General features: G+C 38.5%; 1 protein-coding gene across 6 annotated transcripts in view; it reads right to left on the bottom strand.

Annotated features, from left to right (window-relative positions):
- LAMA2 (laminin subunit alpha 2) overlaps nucleotides 1-19,366 on the bottom strand; it is a 482,162-nt gene that overhangs the window by 156,779 nt on the left and 306,017 nt on the right. For all 6 annotated transcript variants that reach the window (XR_010919459.1, XM_067546727.1, XM_067546728.1 and 3 more), the window contains 4 exons: nucleotides 17,071-17,198; nucleotides 11,356-11,442; nucleotides 4,929-5,140; nucleotides 326-432 (listed from right to left, as the gene is read on the bottom strand). Coding sequence is in view for 5 of the 6 variants with exons in the window: in XM_067546727.1 (XP_067402828.1) it covers nucleotides 326-432; nucleotides 4,929-5,140; nucleotides 11,356-11,442; nucleotides 17,071-17,198 (534 nt within the window). In the remaining variant the exon portion in view is untranslated. The remainder of the gene's footprint in view (nucleotides 1-325; nucleotides 433-4,928; nucleotides 5,141-11,355; nucleotides 11,443-17,070; nucleotides 17,199-19,366) is intronic.

Below are 19,366 nucleotides of genomic sequence, written 5' to 3'. Positions count from 1 at the left end.
TCATTTTGACATTTCAAAAAGCACAAAATTCAATGCAGAGATGAGAAGCATTTTGCTTTTTTGCAAATCAGCCAATCTCTTTTGAGGAAGTAAAAAAAGGTATACATGTTCATTGCACAGAAAGTGGCATATTCCATTTAGTGCTGAGTTTTCCTCCAGAAAATTCCCGGAATACACACTGATCTCCTGCTATAGTAATAAAGCCATTTAACTTTTGTTTTTCTGTTTATGGAACAATCTATAATATTTTCTTTAAATGGAAAAGCACTTAATCATGTCAAACAGTGAAGAAGAATTAAGTGAAATCTTAGTTCTGATTACTCACCTTACACTTATTACAGCGACGCCCCACAACATTGGGCTTGCACTCACACTGCCCTGTCTGAGAGTTGCAGATCTCTGAGATGGAGCCATTGATGTTGCAGTGACATGCTACAGAGAAACAGACAAAGTTGTCACAATGCACTTTGTGAGGACGTGGAATGAATAATAAATGAAAGATTGCATTACAATTTCCTAACACAGTTTTTTGAAGCCAAACCTTTACAGTTTTATTATACTGATTTCTGGCAAGGTCCTGTGAGGTGCTGAGCACCTTAGACTCTTAAAGAAGTTAAAAGAAGTTCAGGGAACTCAGCACATCATAGCCTCACATCCTATTTTTAGGATTAGTTCACCTCTTGCTGTACATTATAAAACTATATGCGTACTGAGGAATTTTGCTTTGAGATAAACCAAATCATTTGCATGTCACCAGAATCCAGAAATAGAATGAGAGCCTACTATTATGGATGTGCTAATCTATAATCAAGGGTCTGAAACCTTTACTTCCTCCTCTATAGATTACATGCTCAAAAATTTCATGGAAAACTGTGTAATGAGGAACAGAGATCTGCTGAAACCCGCTGCTTTTAAAGAGCATCTTCTCCACTGTACCAAACCTTCATATCGGCAGGATGGTGGTTGTGCAGAGATGAAAAGATACATGGTTGAGGCTTAGAGAATAGCTCTTTGTAATGCCTAAAGATAAAACTGGAGATCATATACTTCCATGCCTCCATCTCAGCAACAGGCAACGAAACTCACACAGGTATGCTGTTGTCATTGGCTGGCCCCCATTTAACCAATGCCCAACCCTGCTTCAGGCTTTGAAACAGCTATGGAAAGGAGTTATTGCTTCTCAAGTCAGCATACTTTTTGATGCATTGCATCCTAAGTTCTGATGCTCTGAAAGAGGAGGAACTCGATGCACAGCAAGCCTATTCTACTAACAACTCCTCTCACTCGATTTCATCATGCCTCCCTCAGGCACAAAGACCAGAGTTTCCATAATGGTTACAGAAGGGAAAGAGGTGGCTATATGATAGTGAGGAATGTTACCATCTAGACATTTTTCACATCCCCCTTCACCTGCATGAAAAGGGCCATTCGCCTCCTTTCTTCCCCAGGAAGGGAATTCATATAGTCCTATCTCTTTTATATTATACATTCCCTCTGCCTATCAGGTCCCTGCTCCAGTGTCTTTTGTCCTCTTCCAGCTCCCTTCAATGCCTGTTTCTGGTCCTTTTCTCAGCACCCAACTTGACAGTTTCATTTTAAGAAACACTTGCATTCCCAACAGTACACATTGTGATCACCATTAAAAAGTCAGCATCTCACATAGCACCGTATGGCATTTCAGATATTGCAGTTGTTCTTATTCTATGTATAGGGAAACACTGCAGTTTGTCTCACATGATTGTGTCAGTTCTGCGGGTAAATGCTGGCTCTTATACAGAACTTTTTTTTTTTGATGTGTTGATATGTGATGATTGTCACTTCTTAACAAAAGACTGCAGATTTTATAACTCGCATAACTTATTCACAGTCTCATTTTCCTAAGTCTTTGGATAAGCACTTCATATACTGAAATAAATACATACATACATCAATTAAAAACTATACTATCCTAAAGTCATTTTTGTAACAAGCAAAGCTTGTTCATGTCTTCAGAATGCTTTACTTTACATATATTTGGCATATATAATACAAAGATTTAAAAACCCTTCTCCTGTAGATTATATCACTTGTCCTCTTCTTTCCCTTGTTTATTTTCTAGCTGCATCTTTGGTCCACTTCCCTTGACCTCCTACCTATCCGTCCTTCTTACTGCCTCCTAGATTGTTTAATTTTTAAAACTACCTGCTTTCCAAAAAGGATACGTAACAATGATTATTACATACCTGCTTCAAAATAGCTTTCTAATGCTGAGATCAACAGTGAAAGATGATACACTTGTAAACCCCCATTCTTAAAAGCATAATACAAGTGGGTCAGCATGTAATATGCACAGTATGTCTATTGAGGGCTTAATTGGATTTTTGTCTTTTACTCATTTCCAAATATGATATCTCAAGAATTGAAGACAGAAATTAGACTTTTTACACACAGATCTGGTTATGCTGTTAATAATGTCATACTCAAAATTCCACACAGTGTACTCTTAGTTTGGCTACTGATGAACTCTTGAGAAGGAGTGTAATATAATGGTTAGGGCAGAAGGTGGAAGTCAAGACTCTGGTTCTTTTCCCCAACACTGCCACTGTGTATAATACATATAAGAGTAGCATGTATTTAATGGTGTCATCTGCTAAATTACAGATCTATGCAATAAACTGTATTTATCTCTCTTACACACTGCCCACAAAATCACTCCACTTGAAAAACTTGTTATTGTCCAAACCCCAGTACAACTTCGAACAGTTGCCATTCAATAAAATAACCTGTCAGGGAAATGTTTTGTTTTTTTTCTAGCAAATGTGGAAATTCCCCCCCAAATTGCATTGGTCAAAATACATTATTCATATCATATACACACATTCACTCATCTATCTTTAACTATGGTATGGTACACACACATACACAGCATTGTGCAATTCTTATCTCATCCAACTGTGATGTTACCAGGATAATTGCTAGCTGTTTTCTCTACCAGATTGTGCTGTTTCATACTACCACCACTAAAAGCCAACCCAGAAGAATCAAATCAAATAGGCTTATGACATTTGGTCAATATTTTTAGATTTCATTTTTTTAAAATACACTATGAAATTCAGAAATGCAATGATGATATACAGCTGGGCCCTCATTTGAAACGGCTAATGCAAATGACTGTAGCACTCTTCTTAGGAAAGAGCAGGAAATATTTCAAACAATAATCTGAGAGAAAATTCATGCTTTGCAGTACTCTTGGATTTGGCTCTTTAATAAAAAGTGAAAATTGAAAACAACCAAGTCAAGTCACAGTCCCTCTGATATTGTAGCTACAGGGCAAACTTCATGGAAGTCTGCTAAAGAAATAGAAAATCTTATGCAAAAAGAAAATCCACATGAAAGATGGTAGAGAAAATAAAGGCAAAGTAACTGTGAATGCAAGGCTATGAATACACTGAGAGAGACTACTGTCATCACAACTAACTACAGAAACAAAGATTGCAATTATGCATTAAAATGTATTTATTTTTAATACTTTTTATTTTTAATTGTATGTTTTCCGAACTCTCGTCACACTCCAGATTCCTCCCCCTGGCAGCTGCCACTGTTGTAGAAATGTTCAAAGTTTCAGCCATGCCAATGTCTGAGGGAGGGCAAGACAGTACTGGGAGCTGTGATTGCACCTGTAGTTTGATTTGTGAAATGCACTGCTTTTTAAGTGACATTTAAAATCTTAAATCATGACATCATACCCATGAATTATTAACCAGTTCTAAGACACTTATGAATACTGAATATTTAGGTGTAGAATATTTGGAAAATCCTTTCATTAACCATGTCACCTCTCTTTGCCTCAGTTTCCCCATCTGTAAAATGAGGAGAATGATACTGACCACCTCTGTAAAGTACTTTGAGATCTACTGAGGAAAATGTTACATAGAAACTAGATACTACCATTATAATTTTGCATAAATATACAGTATATATAGATACATATGCATACATATCCGACTATATCTTTAGTTGTATCTATACACACCCACACAGTATTTTTATGCACCCACACAGTTTATGAACATACGTATGTATAGCCACAGAATGGAAAATCTTGATAAAATGTCAATAATAATGCTTTGAAATCCTTCATGACAGGCACTCTATACAAAGTGCTTTACAATAATTAATTCAACCGCTGATGGAGATAAGTATTATTACTGTATACTAATCAAACAGATTGCTAAATAAAGACCTACATTTTCAAAAGAGGCCTCTAATTTGGGGTTCTTTCATTTTTGGATGCCCAACTTTAAATACAAATGGTTTGATATTCAAGGGTGCTGGCCACAATCTTAATTTGGAGGTGCTCAGAATCTATGGAAAATGTCTTTAGAGTTGGGGTCCCAAACTAAGGTACCCATATTTACAGACCACTTTTGAAACTATATTGCTAAGTGATTTTTCCACCATCAAACTGCAAGCCAGTACCAGATAAAACTACAAAACCCAGTAATGGTGGCCCTCTGCAATACTGCAGTAAAACAATCTGATTTTCTTCTAACTTACACTAGTTTTACATGTGGTGCCTGAAATAAGATGTCCAACCAGTGGGCCTGAAAAACGCACAGTCTTAATAATAAATGGCAGTTGTGTTTACTGATTGCTGTATCTCTTAAGAAATCATTTTTAAAATGTCCCTGCTGCAATGCCAAACACACAGATTTATCCATGTCACAACTTACATGTAACAGGATGCTTTTCTCAATAATTTCTTCTTTATATAGATTTTGAAATCTCTCTTATATAGACATAAAATATATAGCATTGCTTTTACTTATATAAATATATTGTATCACTCACATGCACGCACACACCCCCGCCACATCTCAGATACTCATCAGTTATGTTGATATGGAATATATCAGTTCTGTCAGGATCCGCCAGAGTTCAGGACTTACATTGACAATTCTTTGCATCAAGAGCATCTCCAAAATATCCATCAGCGCACCTTTCACAGTATTGGCCTGTTATACCAGGCTTACATATCAGGCAAGCTCCAGACAAGCTGTCACAACTGCCAGGAATGGAGAAGTCAAGGTTGTCATTACACTGGCAGGGCCGGCATGATCCTCCTGGTATTAAAGGTTGTCCAAAATAGCCTTCTGCACACCTAAGACAAGAGATACTATCAATCAGGGTACTTACATAATCCTGTTAGGAGAAATGTTTACAGTTTTGTTGTCTCACTAATCACTAAGGATTGTTTGATTTTCTTTCAAGTATTTTTTTTTAAGTGCCTTTAAAAAAACCCAGCATTGTAGATACAGAACCAGCTGAAATCCTGCCAGCTCTGCTAGTAATTAGATTTCAGTGGGGGAAAAATCTTGTCACTGGCACTGAAGACGAGACAAAAGCATAATAAGAAATCTGTCTATTAGCACTCTAGAGGAATTCAGGTCCATGCTGGAAAGTCTTTGTACAGCACATCATGTGTAGCTACCCAAATAGGCTGCTTTTCTGTACTAACTAATCAGGGAGGCTGACTATTTCCTCTTCCCCCAACCCTTTACCATAAAATCTTTTTTTGGGAAAACAAGCTTACCAAATAATACAGAAGCAAATATCTTTGTTTGCCTAATAAATAATAATACAGTAATAATATAAATTAAATCTGCTACATGGAGCAGCAATTTTTTTAATATTAGAGGCATGTATGTCCGTCAAACAGAGGTTATGTAGAAGGAACTCAGTAATGCTGACCCACTTAGTGGTAGCTAAGTAAGATACATCTCACACTGGAAATTTCAAAATAAGGATGTTAAAAAAAAATCAGCTATTTTTCAATTTACTTGTGAGTTGCTTTCCATAGGTACTATGTAAAACGTTACTGAATCTGAACAAACATCACTGCAAGTTTCGGAAGTGTATCTTTACTACTCCTGCAGCCCCTTTTCTATTTATATTTTGGTCTGTTCTCCCTTTCCATTACATTTACTCACACTTCACAGTAAGGCCAACTTGTAAAGGGAGAAGTAAAAGAAGGAAAGTAGAATCTTCTAGTTCAGGCTAATATTATTGTTCATGTCATCTCATAAGAATTCAGACTAATGAAAAGGAAGGCCAAAACTCTGCTAATGTCCATGTTACATAAGTCAGTATCTGCACCTAGCTGACTGTTTTCAAGTCAGTTCAAGATCATCTCTAATGCTTTGACAGTATCAGCTCCATCTCATAACATACTGGGCAGGATACATGAGCCAGGATCTTGTGCAGCATGCCTGGATAGTTCCATACATCTCCACTACACTTTCACTCTCAGAACTTCAGGGGCAACTTCACCCATTTCCATTAAGTCCACCCTTTATTTGCACTCAGCACATCCCAGCAAAGCTTCTAAAGGGGTTACAATGCCTTATTGTAACATTTTCTTACAAAATTATTATATGTTTCAATACTAACAGAGCTGATAAAGTGCTGGATGATTGAGATTGGAGAGGAAATTCTATCTGGATCTGATCAAATATCTATCTGTAGCAGGATGCTATACAACTTTGTACAACTTAAATACAACTTTTCCTATTCCGCCATTATATCTAACATGGAAAACTATTATGGTCTAGTTTATGTAAGCCTTACAAAACCAGTCCAAGTGGGACTATCTACATAAGTACACATCAGTATGAGTAAAGGTTGCACAATCGAGCCCTATATGTTTTATTTTTTACGCATGACCCTCTCCCATGACTGTTTTTTCACAACAGGAGAAGAGGAGGACACAGTCAAAGGCCTTTAGGATAGTGTACAACACTCTTCTTGCTTTATTTTATATTCAGAACTTATCACCAGTTTAGACACATATTATGTCTTTATTCACAGCAAAGAAACAAATACTTCTCCACTGGATATACAATAGTTTAGCATCCATTAAGGACCAATTTTCAGACTTACTACATTTGGAAAGATGAGTGACATCTTTTTTTTAATTTTTTTTTTATTTTTTACAAAGGCCTGGGACTCTTCTTAACACAGATACCATTTAATAAAGGATATACTCCTTTATCCCAAAAGAGAGGATCTACTGAATTCTCCATGGAGAACTTTATTATAATTAAAAAGAATGGCATATCAGGAGCACCTCACCTATGCTTTTCTTAAGATTTTCTCATGTGAATAGTAAGTACCCTGTTATTCTTGGAAGTATATACAATAAATCTATAACTTCTGGTGTTACTAATCTCTTTTTTCTTCAATCAATGTGTATTCATTTTCCTCTTTTTCTTCCATTTAGGCTTTAGTTCTGTATCTAATAATACTCCCAGAAACTTACAAAGTAGTTCACAGAAAAAAAAATACTCCAGGGATTTGAGAGTACTGCACTGTTAATCATATAACACTTCTATTAATAACAATAGACTTTGGTAGTTTCTTGTATTCTGATCAGTTCAGACTCTGATAATTAAAATTATGTAAACCACAATCTCATGGACCTTCCCAGCATTTCAAAACTATATTCTACCTAAATGCATATATTATCTTGAACCCTGAATACATCTTGAAAGCAGAGGGAAAGTAGGGTTTCTTCAGCATAGAACTAAGGTGTCCTCTCTCCCCCAAACTTGCAGGTGACCGTTAAAATAATTAACTTTCACTAATTCTTTATGTGCTCTCTTTAGGACATTTCTCCTTTAGGTACTCTCTTCTGATTCAATGAGCTATGCCTTTCAGAAGGTACATGAAAACAAAGAGCAAAGCTTTATGTGACATGGAAAGTTAATTTTCTGCATTAAGGACAAAAAAATCTTATAAAACTAATGCTGACTATCACAGAACAGCTTTATGGACACACAGAGAGACAGGGAATTGTTGTGCCAATATTTCAGTATTTTTCCTCTTTCCATTCCACTCACTCTTTTGCACCCTCCACTTTATATGTATCCTGTGACTGACATCCTCTGTATCTATCTGTCATGTACAACTAGTGGTAGTTGCATGGCTTTTGATGCCCTAGGAAGCTGGAAAACGTATATCCCCTTCTCTCACCACCTTTAGGTTGCATTCACAGAAGGAGTCACAGAACACCAGATTTTGCTACTCATTTCAAGAGGCCTGCTCATGGTATGGGGTTACTCAACACTAGTGAAGCACACAGACTCAAACTCATCCTAAATCCTTTACTTCCTCCCTTGCTTGGTTATTGTCTCTTCCAACTATATGGTTGAGTGTGACCTAGGTAGCAACTATAAACTAATTTCCAACCAATAGAAAAATGACTTTGATCCAAGAACCCCTATAAACTGTTAAATTATTTAGGTTGCAAAAGCAAGTGCTCAAAAGCTAGGAAACACTTATGCTCTATGTCATGCCCCAGGGCGGAGTGTTGGGAGGTGGCTTGAGATTTTTGGCCCACGTGTTGGGTTGAGAGGGGTTACAGGGGAACATAGTTTGTCTCTCTCTCTTGCCTTTCCAGGCTATACCACACCTTTGAAGAAGGAGAAAATGGCAGTCTGGGACCATGTGCCAAGTCCGGGGTGGGGAGGAAGGATTATCAGGGGAATTTAGCCTTGTCCTCTCCCTTACATCCTCGCCTCCAGCTGGTCTGGCAGTTCCCAAGCATTCCCAGAGAAGTTTCTTCTGCTGACCCTGTTTTGGCAGTGACATGGGCCAGGCTTTTTACAGTGTTCAGTGATTTTGACAGGCTACTAGAATTTTCCCAAAGAACCCAACTGAGAGAACAGACCGTGATTTTTGATACTTTACCATTCTGCTAAATCTGAATGCAATTTCATAGGACAAAGAAAAGGCACTTCTGAAGCCTGAGGGCTTCTCCCAGTTAAATTTCCAAGGCCTGCTGTAAACAATGAAGGTGTTGATGCTTTGCAATGAAAAGTCCCAAGAAGCTTTTCTAATGGAAAGTATTATGCATCTTAAATACAGGAGTCCTGACCAGATCCCCCTACAACAGGCAAAATCAGGATTGTTGACAGCTGGAGGAATGAGAGGGTGTGAGGCGGTTTTGAGAGAGAACTGCATATAAGATATCTCATGATAATTTGGGGCTATTCATTTAGTAGTTTCATATGACTCAGATCAGTTTTCAGCTTGCAGTTGCTCAAATAAAAAGGAATTTCATGTACAATCTTTGGGCAATTACACACACACTTTTAATAGCAAATATAACATGTTTTTTCTGCCTTCTAAATGTTTATTATAATCAATGGCTGTGGGCTGTTCTATGCAACTTGCTACAATTAAAAAAAACCCCAAACACACCATCAGATTCCATCCTTGGCACTAATCTACACTTGGCACTAATCTACAGCTTACACTCCACTCTTAAACAGCTTTTGCTGCTGATGGAAACTGTCAATGATCTTGCATTGACAAACTGCCACCAAAGTGCTCCTGATGTGATTTATTCCTGCAGTCATTAACTTCACAGCCCCCTAGTTGAAAGGAGGAGGAGGCTGTCCAAGGTGGAAAAAGACAGGCAGAAATAGCAGGAAAAGCAGTCACAGTGAGAATGGGTGGGAACGGATGACAGTCTGCACATTCTTTCTCTCTGCAGGGAAAATAAACTTTGGGACAGATAGTGCATTGCAGGGGATTTCAGAGGAAGTCACTGTGACTGTAAATTGGCTATATGAAGTTAAACATACAGGAAGGTGAAAGAGGGTGTAAAGCAGGCCTCTTGCCTTCTCTTATAGCTCCTGTTTGTCGGTTTTCTTGCTACAATCTCACTCTCCCATTTCCCATCCTGTAAATTATACCAGTTTACTCTCAGTAGCCTTCATTCACTTTGGGGTCTGTGCTGGAAGACGCTGGAGGAAACTCTAGCAGTGAGTCCCAAGTGGCAAAAAGTCCATCAAAGAAAGGTCACCGGGGCACCAAGGTCACAGGGGCATCAAGGAGGATCTAGACAATGCCATGCAAAATAGGGTCATATGCTGGATGGCCAGGTCATATGGTCATATGGTCATATGCTGTGTCATATGCTGTGTCATATGATGGTCATATGCTGTGGCCAGGGAACCTGAGGATATGCTGATTCAGTGCTTCCCTCAAGTAGCTGACAGGGCTCCCATGGAGCACCTTCTGTACTTTAAAGCTGCCTTCCTCTAGTGAAATCCCTATACGTGGTGGCAGTGTAATCATTGCCTTCCTTCCCACAGAGGTGATATTCCCCTAGTGTGCAACTGTTCCCTCTGGTACAGAGGTGTGCAATTTGAACCTCCCTGATTAGCATTAGTGAGCCAAATGCACTTACACCAACCTATCTCTACTTACATAAGGGTAACTTTCACAGCCATTTAAATTCTAAATGTGCCCATCAAACACAACACAGAATTATAGATGTGTAGATAGAAGGGAAGGAGGGGTGGAAGAAGAACTTCACCAAACATTAGGCACTCTCTCAGTACCAACAACTCATGGAGGGAAATTAGACTAAGACAAAATTATACACAAAATACACCAGATTGCCAGAAGCTGGGAGTGGATGACAGAGGATGGATCACTTGATAAATTGGCCTGTTCTGTTCATTCCATCTGAAGCACCTGACATTGGCCACTGTCAGAAGACAGAATCGTGGGCTAGATGGACCATTGGTCTGACCCAGTAAAGCCATTCTCATGTTCTTCGACACAAAACTTCTCATTTTTTCTTTTCTATATAGGTTAAAAATGTAATATTCTCAAGCAACAGAAAAGTCTCTGAATTATTTATTCGGCATTGCTGTATATTTGTCACAAACAGATATTTTTCTGTCACTATTCAAAACCCAGTAGCTCCACTTGCCAAGTAAGATACTGCAGTAGAGAATTAGAAACAACAAAGATTTTATATATTGGTTTAAAAATAATTAACACAACAAATACATTCTGTTAGAAAAATTGCATTTTTGGCTGTATACTGACTTTTCAAAAAGAAGCAACAGTAATTCACTGAAGAATTGATTCACCATGCTCTAAACATTTGACTCACTTTTTAAAGAAACAAAAATAATTATGAAAACTCAAAAGGGGCACAAAATAGACAGAAAGATAATATTAAAACCTCTGATTGCTTTCTGACAAATGCTTTTTTGAAGTTGTAGCTTAGTGTTTAACCCTAACATAATAAACAATCCCCCCCACCCTTTTTTTTTTTTTTTTTTGATGCTGATTTATAGAGCAATGTAAGAAAACTAGTTCAGAGAATAAATAAAGTATATCAGTATATATACTCTGTGATGGAGAAGTATGAATAGGAACCTCCTTGGTGGTTCACTGCAAGTTTGGGGGCATAGGAAGGGAACAAACAGGTATGAAAATCCTGTGTGAAGAGCACTATTGCTTTAGACTTCAAGAGTGAAATGCTAAAAAGAGAGCTGGATGGCACTTGCTTACCTCTCACAGCGTGGTCCTGCATACCCAAGAGGGCATTCATCGCATATTAATCCATGGCTTCGGTCTAAATGACACGTTGGGCTAAAGCTGCGTTGTTGATGTTGGGCAAGAACAGGGACAATGAGGAAACATAAAAAAAAAGTCATTAGCGTTTTAGTTCCCTTCCCTCTTCAGAGAGCATTACTTTGAAAATAGAGCACAGGGAAAGTCCTTTTGGTCTAGCACATGGAGTTTAAGGTGGCTCCAGCCAATAGAAGTTGGAATGACTCTGCTATTTCTACCGACACTGAATATAGCACAACTGATGGCACCATCCCAATGTCATGTTATTATGAGACTTTAGCCTTCCTTTCACTGAGTCAGTACCCCATTAAAAAGCAGGAATGCACAGCTGCTTGTCTGTGCCCCCGAGGGTCTGGCAAAACATTAAACCTCGGACTACACTCTCCAGCTAAATCTTTTTGGAACTGAAAGACAATTGATTGGAAAGCTTGGTTAACTTAGTTTATGTGGAGTGTGAAAGAAACTCAATGCACAAAAAGGGGAGAGGGCTAACGGAAAATATTTGGTAAAACTTCCAAGGCAATTCAAGATTAAATTTCTGCCTGCTCCTTATCTGAACAAACCCAGTGGCAATAGCAGCAACAAGCCATCCAGTCATACTGCAATTTTAGAATGGTTTGCAGACTACAGAGCTTTAGTTATGCATGTATATTTTTAACTGTGGTTTTATATAACAGAGGTAACAGTCAGGTCTCAGCAATGCAGTTATTTGCATGCTTACAACCATCCTGTGATTGTGTTTTACCCTGGCTGTGTTCCTCTGCCTTGTAGCATTTTGTTTTCTATGTTTTTCCTCCCTGTTATATGATTGACACATTGTAATGAGGTAATCTGCTGGCACACAGAAAGATATAAACTGTTTAGAACAACGGGCGATCCATCGCTCTACCACTTTAAAGCAATCTGCCCTTAGTTATTCTTTCTTCTGTTTCAATTATAGATTAATTTAATCCTATTTATAACCACTCTGGCTGCCACAAGACACGCCAGTGGTCCAGCAGCCTTAGGACAAAGCTGTATGAAAAGAATGGGTGATGTGGGGTTACTAAACATGAACAAGGGTTTGTAATTTTCTCCTTTCCCCTGGAGGTTACGTTTACATTACTATGAACCATGTATCAAACTCTGAACATGATCTAGAAATCTGTGAGGAGCCAAAAAGAACTGTATAATAATGAATTCACTGCTATAGAAATTGACATTTCAGAGTTGTGATGCCTTTTATTCCCTGTGTAATGCACTTTAACAGTCATGTGAAATTGGCCCCCATTGCATCAGTCAGCAGCCATTTTATTACAATATATTAATATATAGTTATGTAGAAGTAATAATAAAATTAGCAGTATTAATATAATATTTCCACATTTTTAATGGCCATCAGAAAAATATCACTCAGATCTGATTATCTTCAAATTTTCCTTTTGTGACTTAAAAAGCAAGCTAGGTCTGCAGACTGCATATAAGTAAAGAATTCCACTATGGAGGGTATGTATGATAGTGTAGTGTGATATAAAAAAGTTTTAGCTGTCTGAATTCGGGAAACCTCATTACTCACAAGTGGTAAAGTCACAAACAATTTATATGTCAGCCAAAGAAAGGATCAATAACATTTTATCCCAACCCATGATCATTATTATTCTTTTATTGTGGCAGCATCAAGTGCTCTGTTCAGGACCTGGGTCCCATTGGGATGGGTGCTGTACAAAAATGTAGTGAGGGAAAACCCCTGCCCAAAGGATGACACTCCGTTACAAAAAAACAAAAACACATTTCTTTAGAAATGTTCTAGTTTTACAAATGTTATTTGTGCTATTTTGTTCTATTTGTCAAGGTAAATACCTACTAACAATTTAGAAACCCCTGACAATGACCCAGGTTTCCCAATACATATGTTGCCATCTTGTGATCCCCTCTCTTGAGACCAGAGCTAAAAGTCCTATGTACCATTACAGATCTCCCCTTTTGCAGCGATTCAATACTCTTGTTTTTAGTCTTCATAGCTCACGATGTATTGGACCTTTATCTGTCACTGCTCCAGGAGAGGATTCTACTTATCCTAAGCCTCACCTAATTTTGGAAATACATATTTCGGAGGAAAGAATTAAACAGTTAATGTCAGATGACTTTTAAAAACATTGAAATTGTTTGAAGCTCCTTAAGGGCTTGGTATGTTGAAATAATTTCTAACAGTGATGGATTAGTGGATGGAGGGCAGGTGAGGCAGTCAAATGTTCATGATACACATATTATAAATGGCATGTATCAACCCCATATAAAACATGTAAATATAGATCTGTAGATAGAAAAAGGCTGGTCCAGTGGTTAGGGCAGTAGCCTAGTACTTGGGAGACCTGAGTTAAATTGCCTGTTCCAGCACAGACTTCCTGTGTGATCTTGGGCACACCACCTAGCCTCTCTGTGTCTTGGTTCCCCATCTATAAAATGGGCACTCATGGGGTACTGTGAGGATAAATAAAGACTGAGAGGTGCTCAGATACTATGGCGATTGCATGGAAGGTGTATAAGTATTGCAGATAAAGAAATATCACATGTAATTATTAAATATAATTGCAATTAGTTTCCCTTCAAACCTGCTCATAGACATTATTGAGTTGTACCAGACATATTTTACTCAGATTTAGAAAGCTAGGAAGGCATGTCCAATTAATCATGTAATTTGATGAGCTGAATACTCCCTAGTCTTTTGTATGTACATAATACATAATCTGGCCACTTTCTAGGTTCTTGAAAACTAAATCATGTGACATAAAAATGTGGATTAAGTTATATTTTAAAAACTAACAAAAACTGTACATTAACAGTGTGTTCAGAGAGAGACAAGGTGGGTGAGGTAATATCTTTTATTGACCAACTTCTGTTGGTGAGAGACACAAGCTTTCAGGCTTATATAGAGCTCTTCAGGTGTGGGAAACATAGTCGGAATGTCAAAAAACTCTGTGTAAGGTCGAAAGCTTGTCTCTCTCACTTACAGAAGTTGATCTAGTAAAAGATATTACCTCACCCTCCTTGTCTTTCTAATATTCTGGAACTCACACAGCTGCAAACACACTGCATACAAGACTATAATCAAGTAGATTTGGTGCATCAATGTCCATGAGCTTCAAGATTTATGAGTAAATTTTAGGTACATAAATAATTGGGGGAAATTATGTGTGTCAGTGAAGAAAGGTAGAGGGTCACTGGAAATGATTTGATCTTTTTTTCTGAGCCACCTTTGAAGGAATTTTGCTGTTGCTTTCTGAATAATTTACAGGGGCCAGCCCATACGTACCAAAAAGTGCTGCCAAGTAAAGCCAAATTATATTGACATTATAGCAGTAATGATGAAAAATGAATATTTTAAGAAAATTTCATAGTACTCCCTAGTGCAATACACACTATTTTGTTTTAGTACCATAAAACAGGTTTACAGCTGGGCCTGAGCAGTAAAATTAGAGCCCAGACTTCTACCACAAGAAAGCTTGGAATGTTTGTATCTCCATTTTTGGCTCTACCCATTTTGGAGATATGAGCCTTTTGCAAAATTTGATGCCAGATTTGGATTCCAAACACTTCCTTCCTTAGGCGCGATCAACTGACATGTTTGTTTGGGCCCATATCTTTTTGATGTAGGCCACTACACACTCACACAATATAAAATACTGGTATTGTTTTTCTAGCACTCCCATGGTTAACTGAGGGCAGGACTGTACTCCAGCAGGTATTCCCACAGTAGGGAGCTCTACTTCAGACCCCTACCTCCACTCGCATAGTGAGGAGTTCCTCATGCTGTTACTGCAGTGGCTGTTACTGCAGTCTTCTCACACGTGAGGATGAGCATCGAGCCAAGTGCAAGTTACATGAATAAGGCAGGGTATGTCTATAATGCAATCATTGAGTGTAATTGCAGCTTGAGCTGACATACAGGAGCTGTGAAGCAGTGGCAGCACACTCATGAGGGAGGGCTAGTCACATGAGTAACTATTCAGGGTTCCGAGGCAGGGCTGATTAGCCCATGCTGAAAAGCAGGCTGACTTGGTTCCCGTGCTCTGGGAACTGAGCTAACTAGATTAAAGCTAGCTCAGGTATGTCTACTCAGACTGCAGTTATAGCCCGTGATTGCAATACAGACATCTCCTTATTAGAAGCAGCCTGTGGAGTGCTAAAAACTGCGCTCAGAAATGGATGGTTGTTGGAAACTGAGGGCCACAGGGTAATTTGAGGGTTCAATACCAAGCAAAAGATGCTCTGCACAGATGTGTGTGCTAGACAGAGGTGAAGGTACCAGAAGCCCTTCCACCGCAGTACACCCATGCTAGAGGAAGGCAATCTACTGGCTCTGCTGGGGAGTACTAGGTGACATGCCAGTACTAGTGGTTCCAGAGGGATCATGTCAGGGCAGAGTAGGTGTAGAGTCATGTACATTGAATAGCACCACCACCAGAACAGTGCTGTTGAGAGGGCAAGTTGTTCACCACTTTCCCCCAGGATCTCTGGAAACAGTTGGTCAGAGCATGCTCTGACTTACAATAAGATGTGAATGTGGAATAAATCCACTGAAGTCAACAGAGTTAGACTGCTATAACTAAGAGCAAAAACTGGGCTATGCCTTATGCAGGCATATTGCCATTCAGGTGATGCCCCCCCTCCCTCCCTGTTCCTTTCAGAGCTCTGCCTCATAAAGAAATCATTTAGCCCTAAACGTCTTATGAAATGATCCTCATCTTTGTCTCTTTATTAAAGCAGGTTGGAGATTGACATATAATCTTTGACACTGGGCTCCTAAAATGCTGCTGGCACTAATGACGACACTTTGCTGCAAGAAAGCCACAATCAGCCTGTGGCTGGGATATGCTAGAGATGTTAATTTGAACCCCTATATTTAATTTTAAAAACATCTTAACATGTAAGACAAGCAGAATATGAGAGTCAGAAGATCCAGTATAAAGGTGTGAGAGTAGAATTTTACCTGGACTATACGATGTCAACAGAACTTTGGCATTTGAACTGTCAGGACATTACACTAGATAAACTAAGTGAACTGTCTTTCAAAGCACACAGTCTACTGAAAGGCAGCATTAATTTCAGACAGATTGGTAATCCAACTAATATACAGAAAGTTAAAAAACAACTTCAACTCCTAAGAAAAACACATACAGAATCTGTAATTTCAGCTTTCTATTGAAACAGACAGCTACTGTGTATGTGTAGGGAGGAGAGAGGGGAAAGGAGACTTTAAAAAAGGGAATACTGATTAGTGGTGAGAACAGAGGATTGGGAGTCATGAATTCTAGATTTTATTCTGGCCCAAGTCTTAACTAGCACAGTAACTAAAATCACTCAGCTTTCTGTGCCACTGTTTCCCCCCTTTAAAGCAGGACTAATACTTACCTCAGGTCACATGATATTTATTATGTTTGTAAAACTCCAGTAAGATAACATGCTACAGCACTGGCCCCAAATGAGGCACCAGCAGTACGGTAAGATTCCATGGTTTAGATCATCAATGTACAATATTATAGTTGTTTTTGTTTTAAATAAGGAGTATTTGGAGATCCTCATCCAAAAGTACAAGAGCATTGAACACAAAAATAACACAGTATAATAAATGTATGAAAAAAATTATGGTTATACAGTGAATATGCATCTTACTTGTTAGAAGGTATAGTTAATGGGCAGGCACACAACTGGCAATCTTCAGTTGTCCCTTTAGTAGGATCGCCATAGAAACCAGGAAGACATCTATCACAATATGGGCCACCTGTATTGTGCTTGCAGTCCTGAAGAGCAGATGGAAAGCAGAGAATATCAATTCAATCTCAAATCAAAGAACCTAACAATGGAAAAGACCTTGTAAGGTCATCTAATCCATTCTCCCACTAGTGCAGTGTTGTTCCCTACAGTACATATTTTACTGTTATGCTGATAAACAGGGAAGTGGTTCTAGAAGCTAACTCTTAGAATCCGTGATTCAAAGACACATTTATGTTCATGTTCTTTCTGGAGAGATTTTCTTGAGCAAAATGAAAAAAAAAAGGACTATTTACACCTCCTTCCTTTTTGTTTACATCTGGCATATTTTAAAGGGGCCTGACCCACTTAGCAATATGAAAAGGTTTATTATTGTAGCCTTACAATAGACCCTATACTCTTGTTGAAAAATTAAAGGGTTCAGATGCTGATCTCACATATACAACACACAATATATCAACCAGACATTTGTAAATAACTGTTGCAGTTGCACATAGGGTGACCAGATAGCAAGTGTGAAAAATCAGGGTGAGGTCAGGGGGTAATAGGCACCTACATAAGAAAAAGCCCCCAACACCGAATCTGTCCCTATAAAATCGGGACATCTGGTCACTCTTATTCCATCCTGTTTTTAATAATTCAGTGGGAATGTTGTCAAGACCTGGTGCTTTGTTATTCCTTAGAGTTGTTTGTGAGTTGCCTTAGTGATAATAAAGGCATCTTACACAAGCACATTCAACATCAAAGTACCTCATTAACAATGTTTGTCAGTGGGCTGTACATTAAATGATGATGTATGCTGACAATATTTGCAAATTCTTTGATTTTTGCCAGAATCAAAGGGCCACCGACAGTAACAGCATATGCACATATTACCTTGTATCATTTTACTAACACACCATCTACTCTGGCATTTCTTGACTTCCTGAAATGACCTGTAAAGACAAATGCCTCAAAGGCTGAAAAAAATCTTTCTTTTCCTGCTATTGTATTTAGGTAAGTGTAGTCCTGGAAATCCCTGGTTTTGAAAGGTTCTACCTTCAGCTCAGCAACATAATCTTAAAGCATCTATTCCTTTCTTTTAGCCTTTCCTTATTAGCACACCCACCAGTTACCCTTCTCACCAGCACCTACTCCATCCTACATGATGCTGCAACCATGTTAAATGCAGAGACAGACAGCAACTGTCAATTGATACAGCAACTCTATGTCATATGTGATGTTACAGATGTGCATAGCTATTTTAAATCTTAGGTTGAAGAATCATGCAGCAAACTAAAATGGCCAACATGAAAGCTGTGAGGTGATGTCTTACGGTATAACAGTGTTGCCAGTAGGTACTAGGGATGTAATATCTAAGGTTCAGACAGCATTCAAAGTATTATACTGTTTGTCGTGGAGATCACACAGTAAAATTTCTATCAGAGTACAGAATAGTACCCAAGACCCTGAATATAACTTTGCTAATGCGAAAACTTCAACACTGATGTTTACTAAGAAGCTATATCTTATTTACACAAAGGCCTGTCAGACTGCCAGAGCAGAACCATTGATGCATTGCTGCCCTCCCTCTGGATTTCTGTCATGGAGAGTCATGGCCATCATTAGTTTACGCTAGGAGAGGATAATGAGAGGAGATACTAAATCTTCCTAGCCACCAGGATCAATAATCTTTCCAGAAAGCTCTGTTGGCTTTTGGGCAAGGTGAGTAGCTCCCTTTGCACATTTCTATTCTTCATAAAAGGTAGGCTGAAAAGACAGCTTCATCCAATGGCAAGCTAACTACTACTCGGGTTTTACATTGGTAAATCTGGGCTGAATCCACCCCAGAGAGTCTAATTACCATTTTGTTATTGAATGGCATGAAAATGGAGGGCTAAAGAGGATGGGTTTGTGGTTTCTGGAACTGAGATTGTCAAAAGCGTAAGATATCCATTAGTTTAAGAATCCTTGCCTATTCCTGGCTATGCTGCATGCCCCATTTATAGATGAATGAAGAAACAATGAAGGCCAGTTTTCCAAAGGATACTGGGAACCATCCTATTACCAATATGAATAAATTCAAAACAAAATCTCAGAGGGTCTCTTTTCTCCCAACTTACTAGTAGGAATTTAATATTCCATTACAAATATTGTATGCTGCAGTGAATATCAATGCCCCTGAATGCTTTTGTTCTTCACAAGGACTAGATTTAAC

The sequence above is a fragment of the Emydura macquarii genome, unplaced genomic scaffold, assembly GCF_026122565.2.
Source record: "Emydura macquarii macquarii isolate MOO-44397 ecotype Brisbane River unplaced genomic scaffold, CSIRO-AGI_Emac_v2 contig_1146, whole genome shotgun sequence".
In the NCBI taxonomy this organism is placed as follows: domain Eukaryota; kingdom Metazoa; phylum Chordata; order Testudines; family Chelidae; genus Emydura; species Emydura macquarii.
This window is presented reverse-complemented; position numbering and strand designations above follow the sequence as displayed.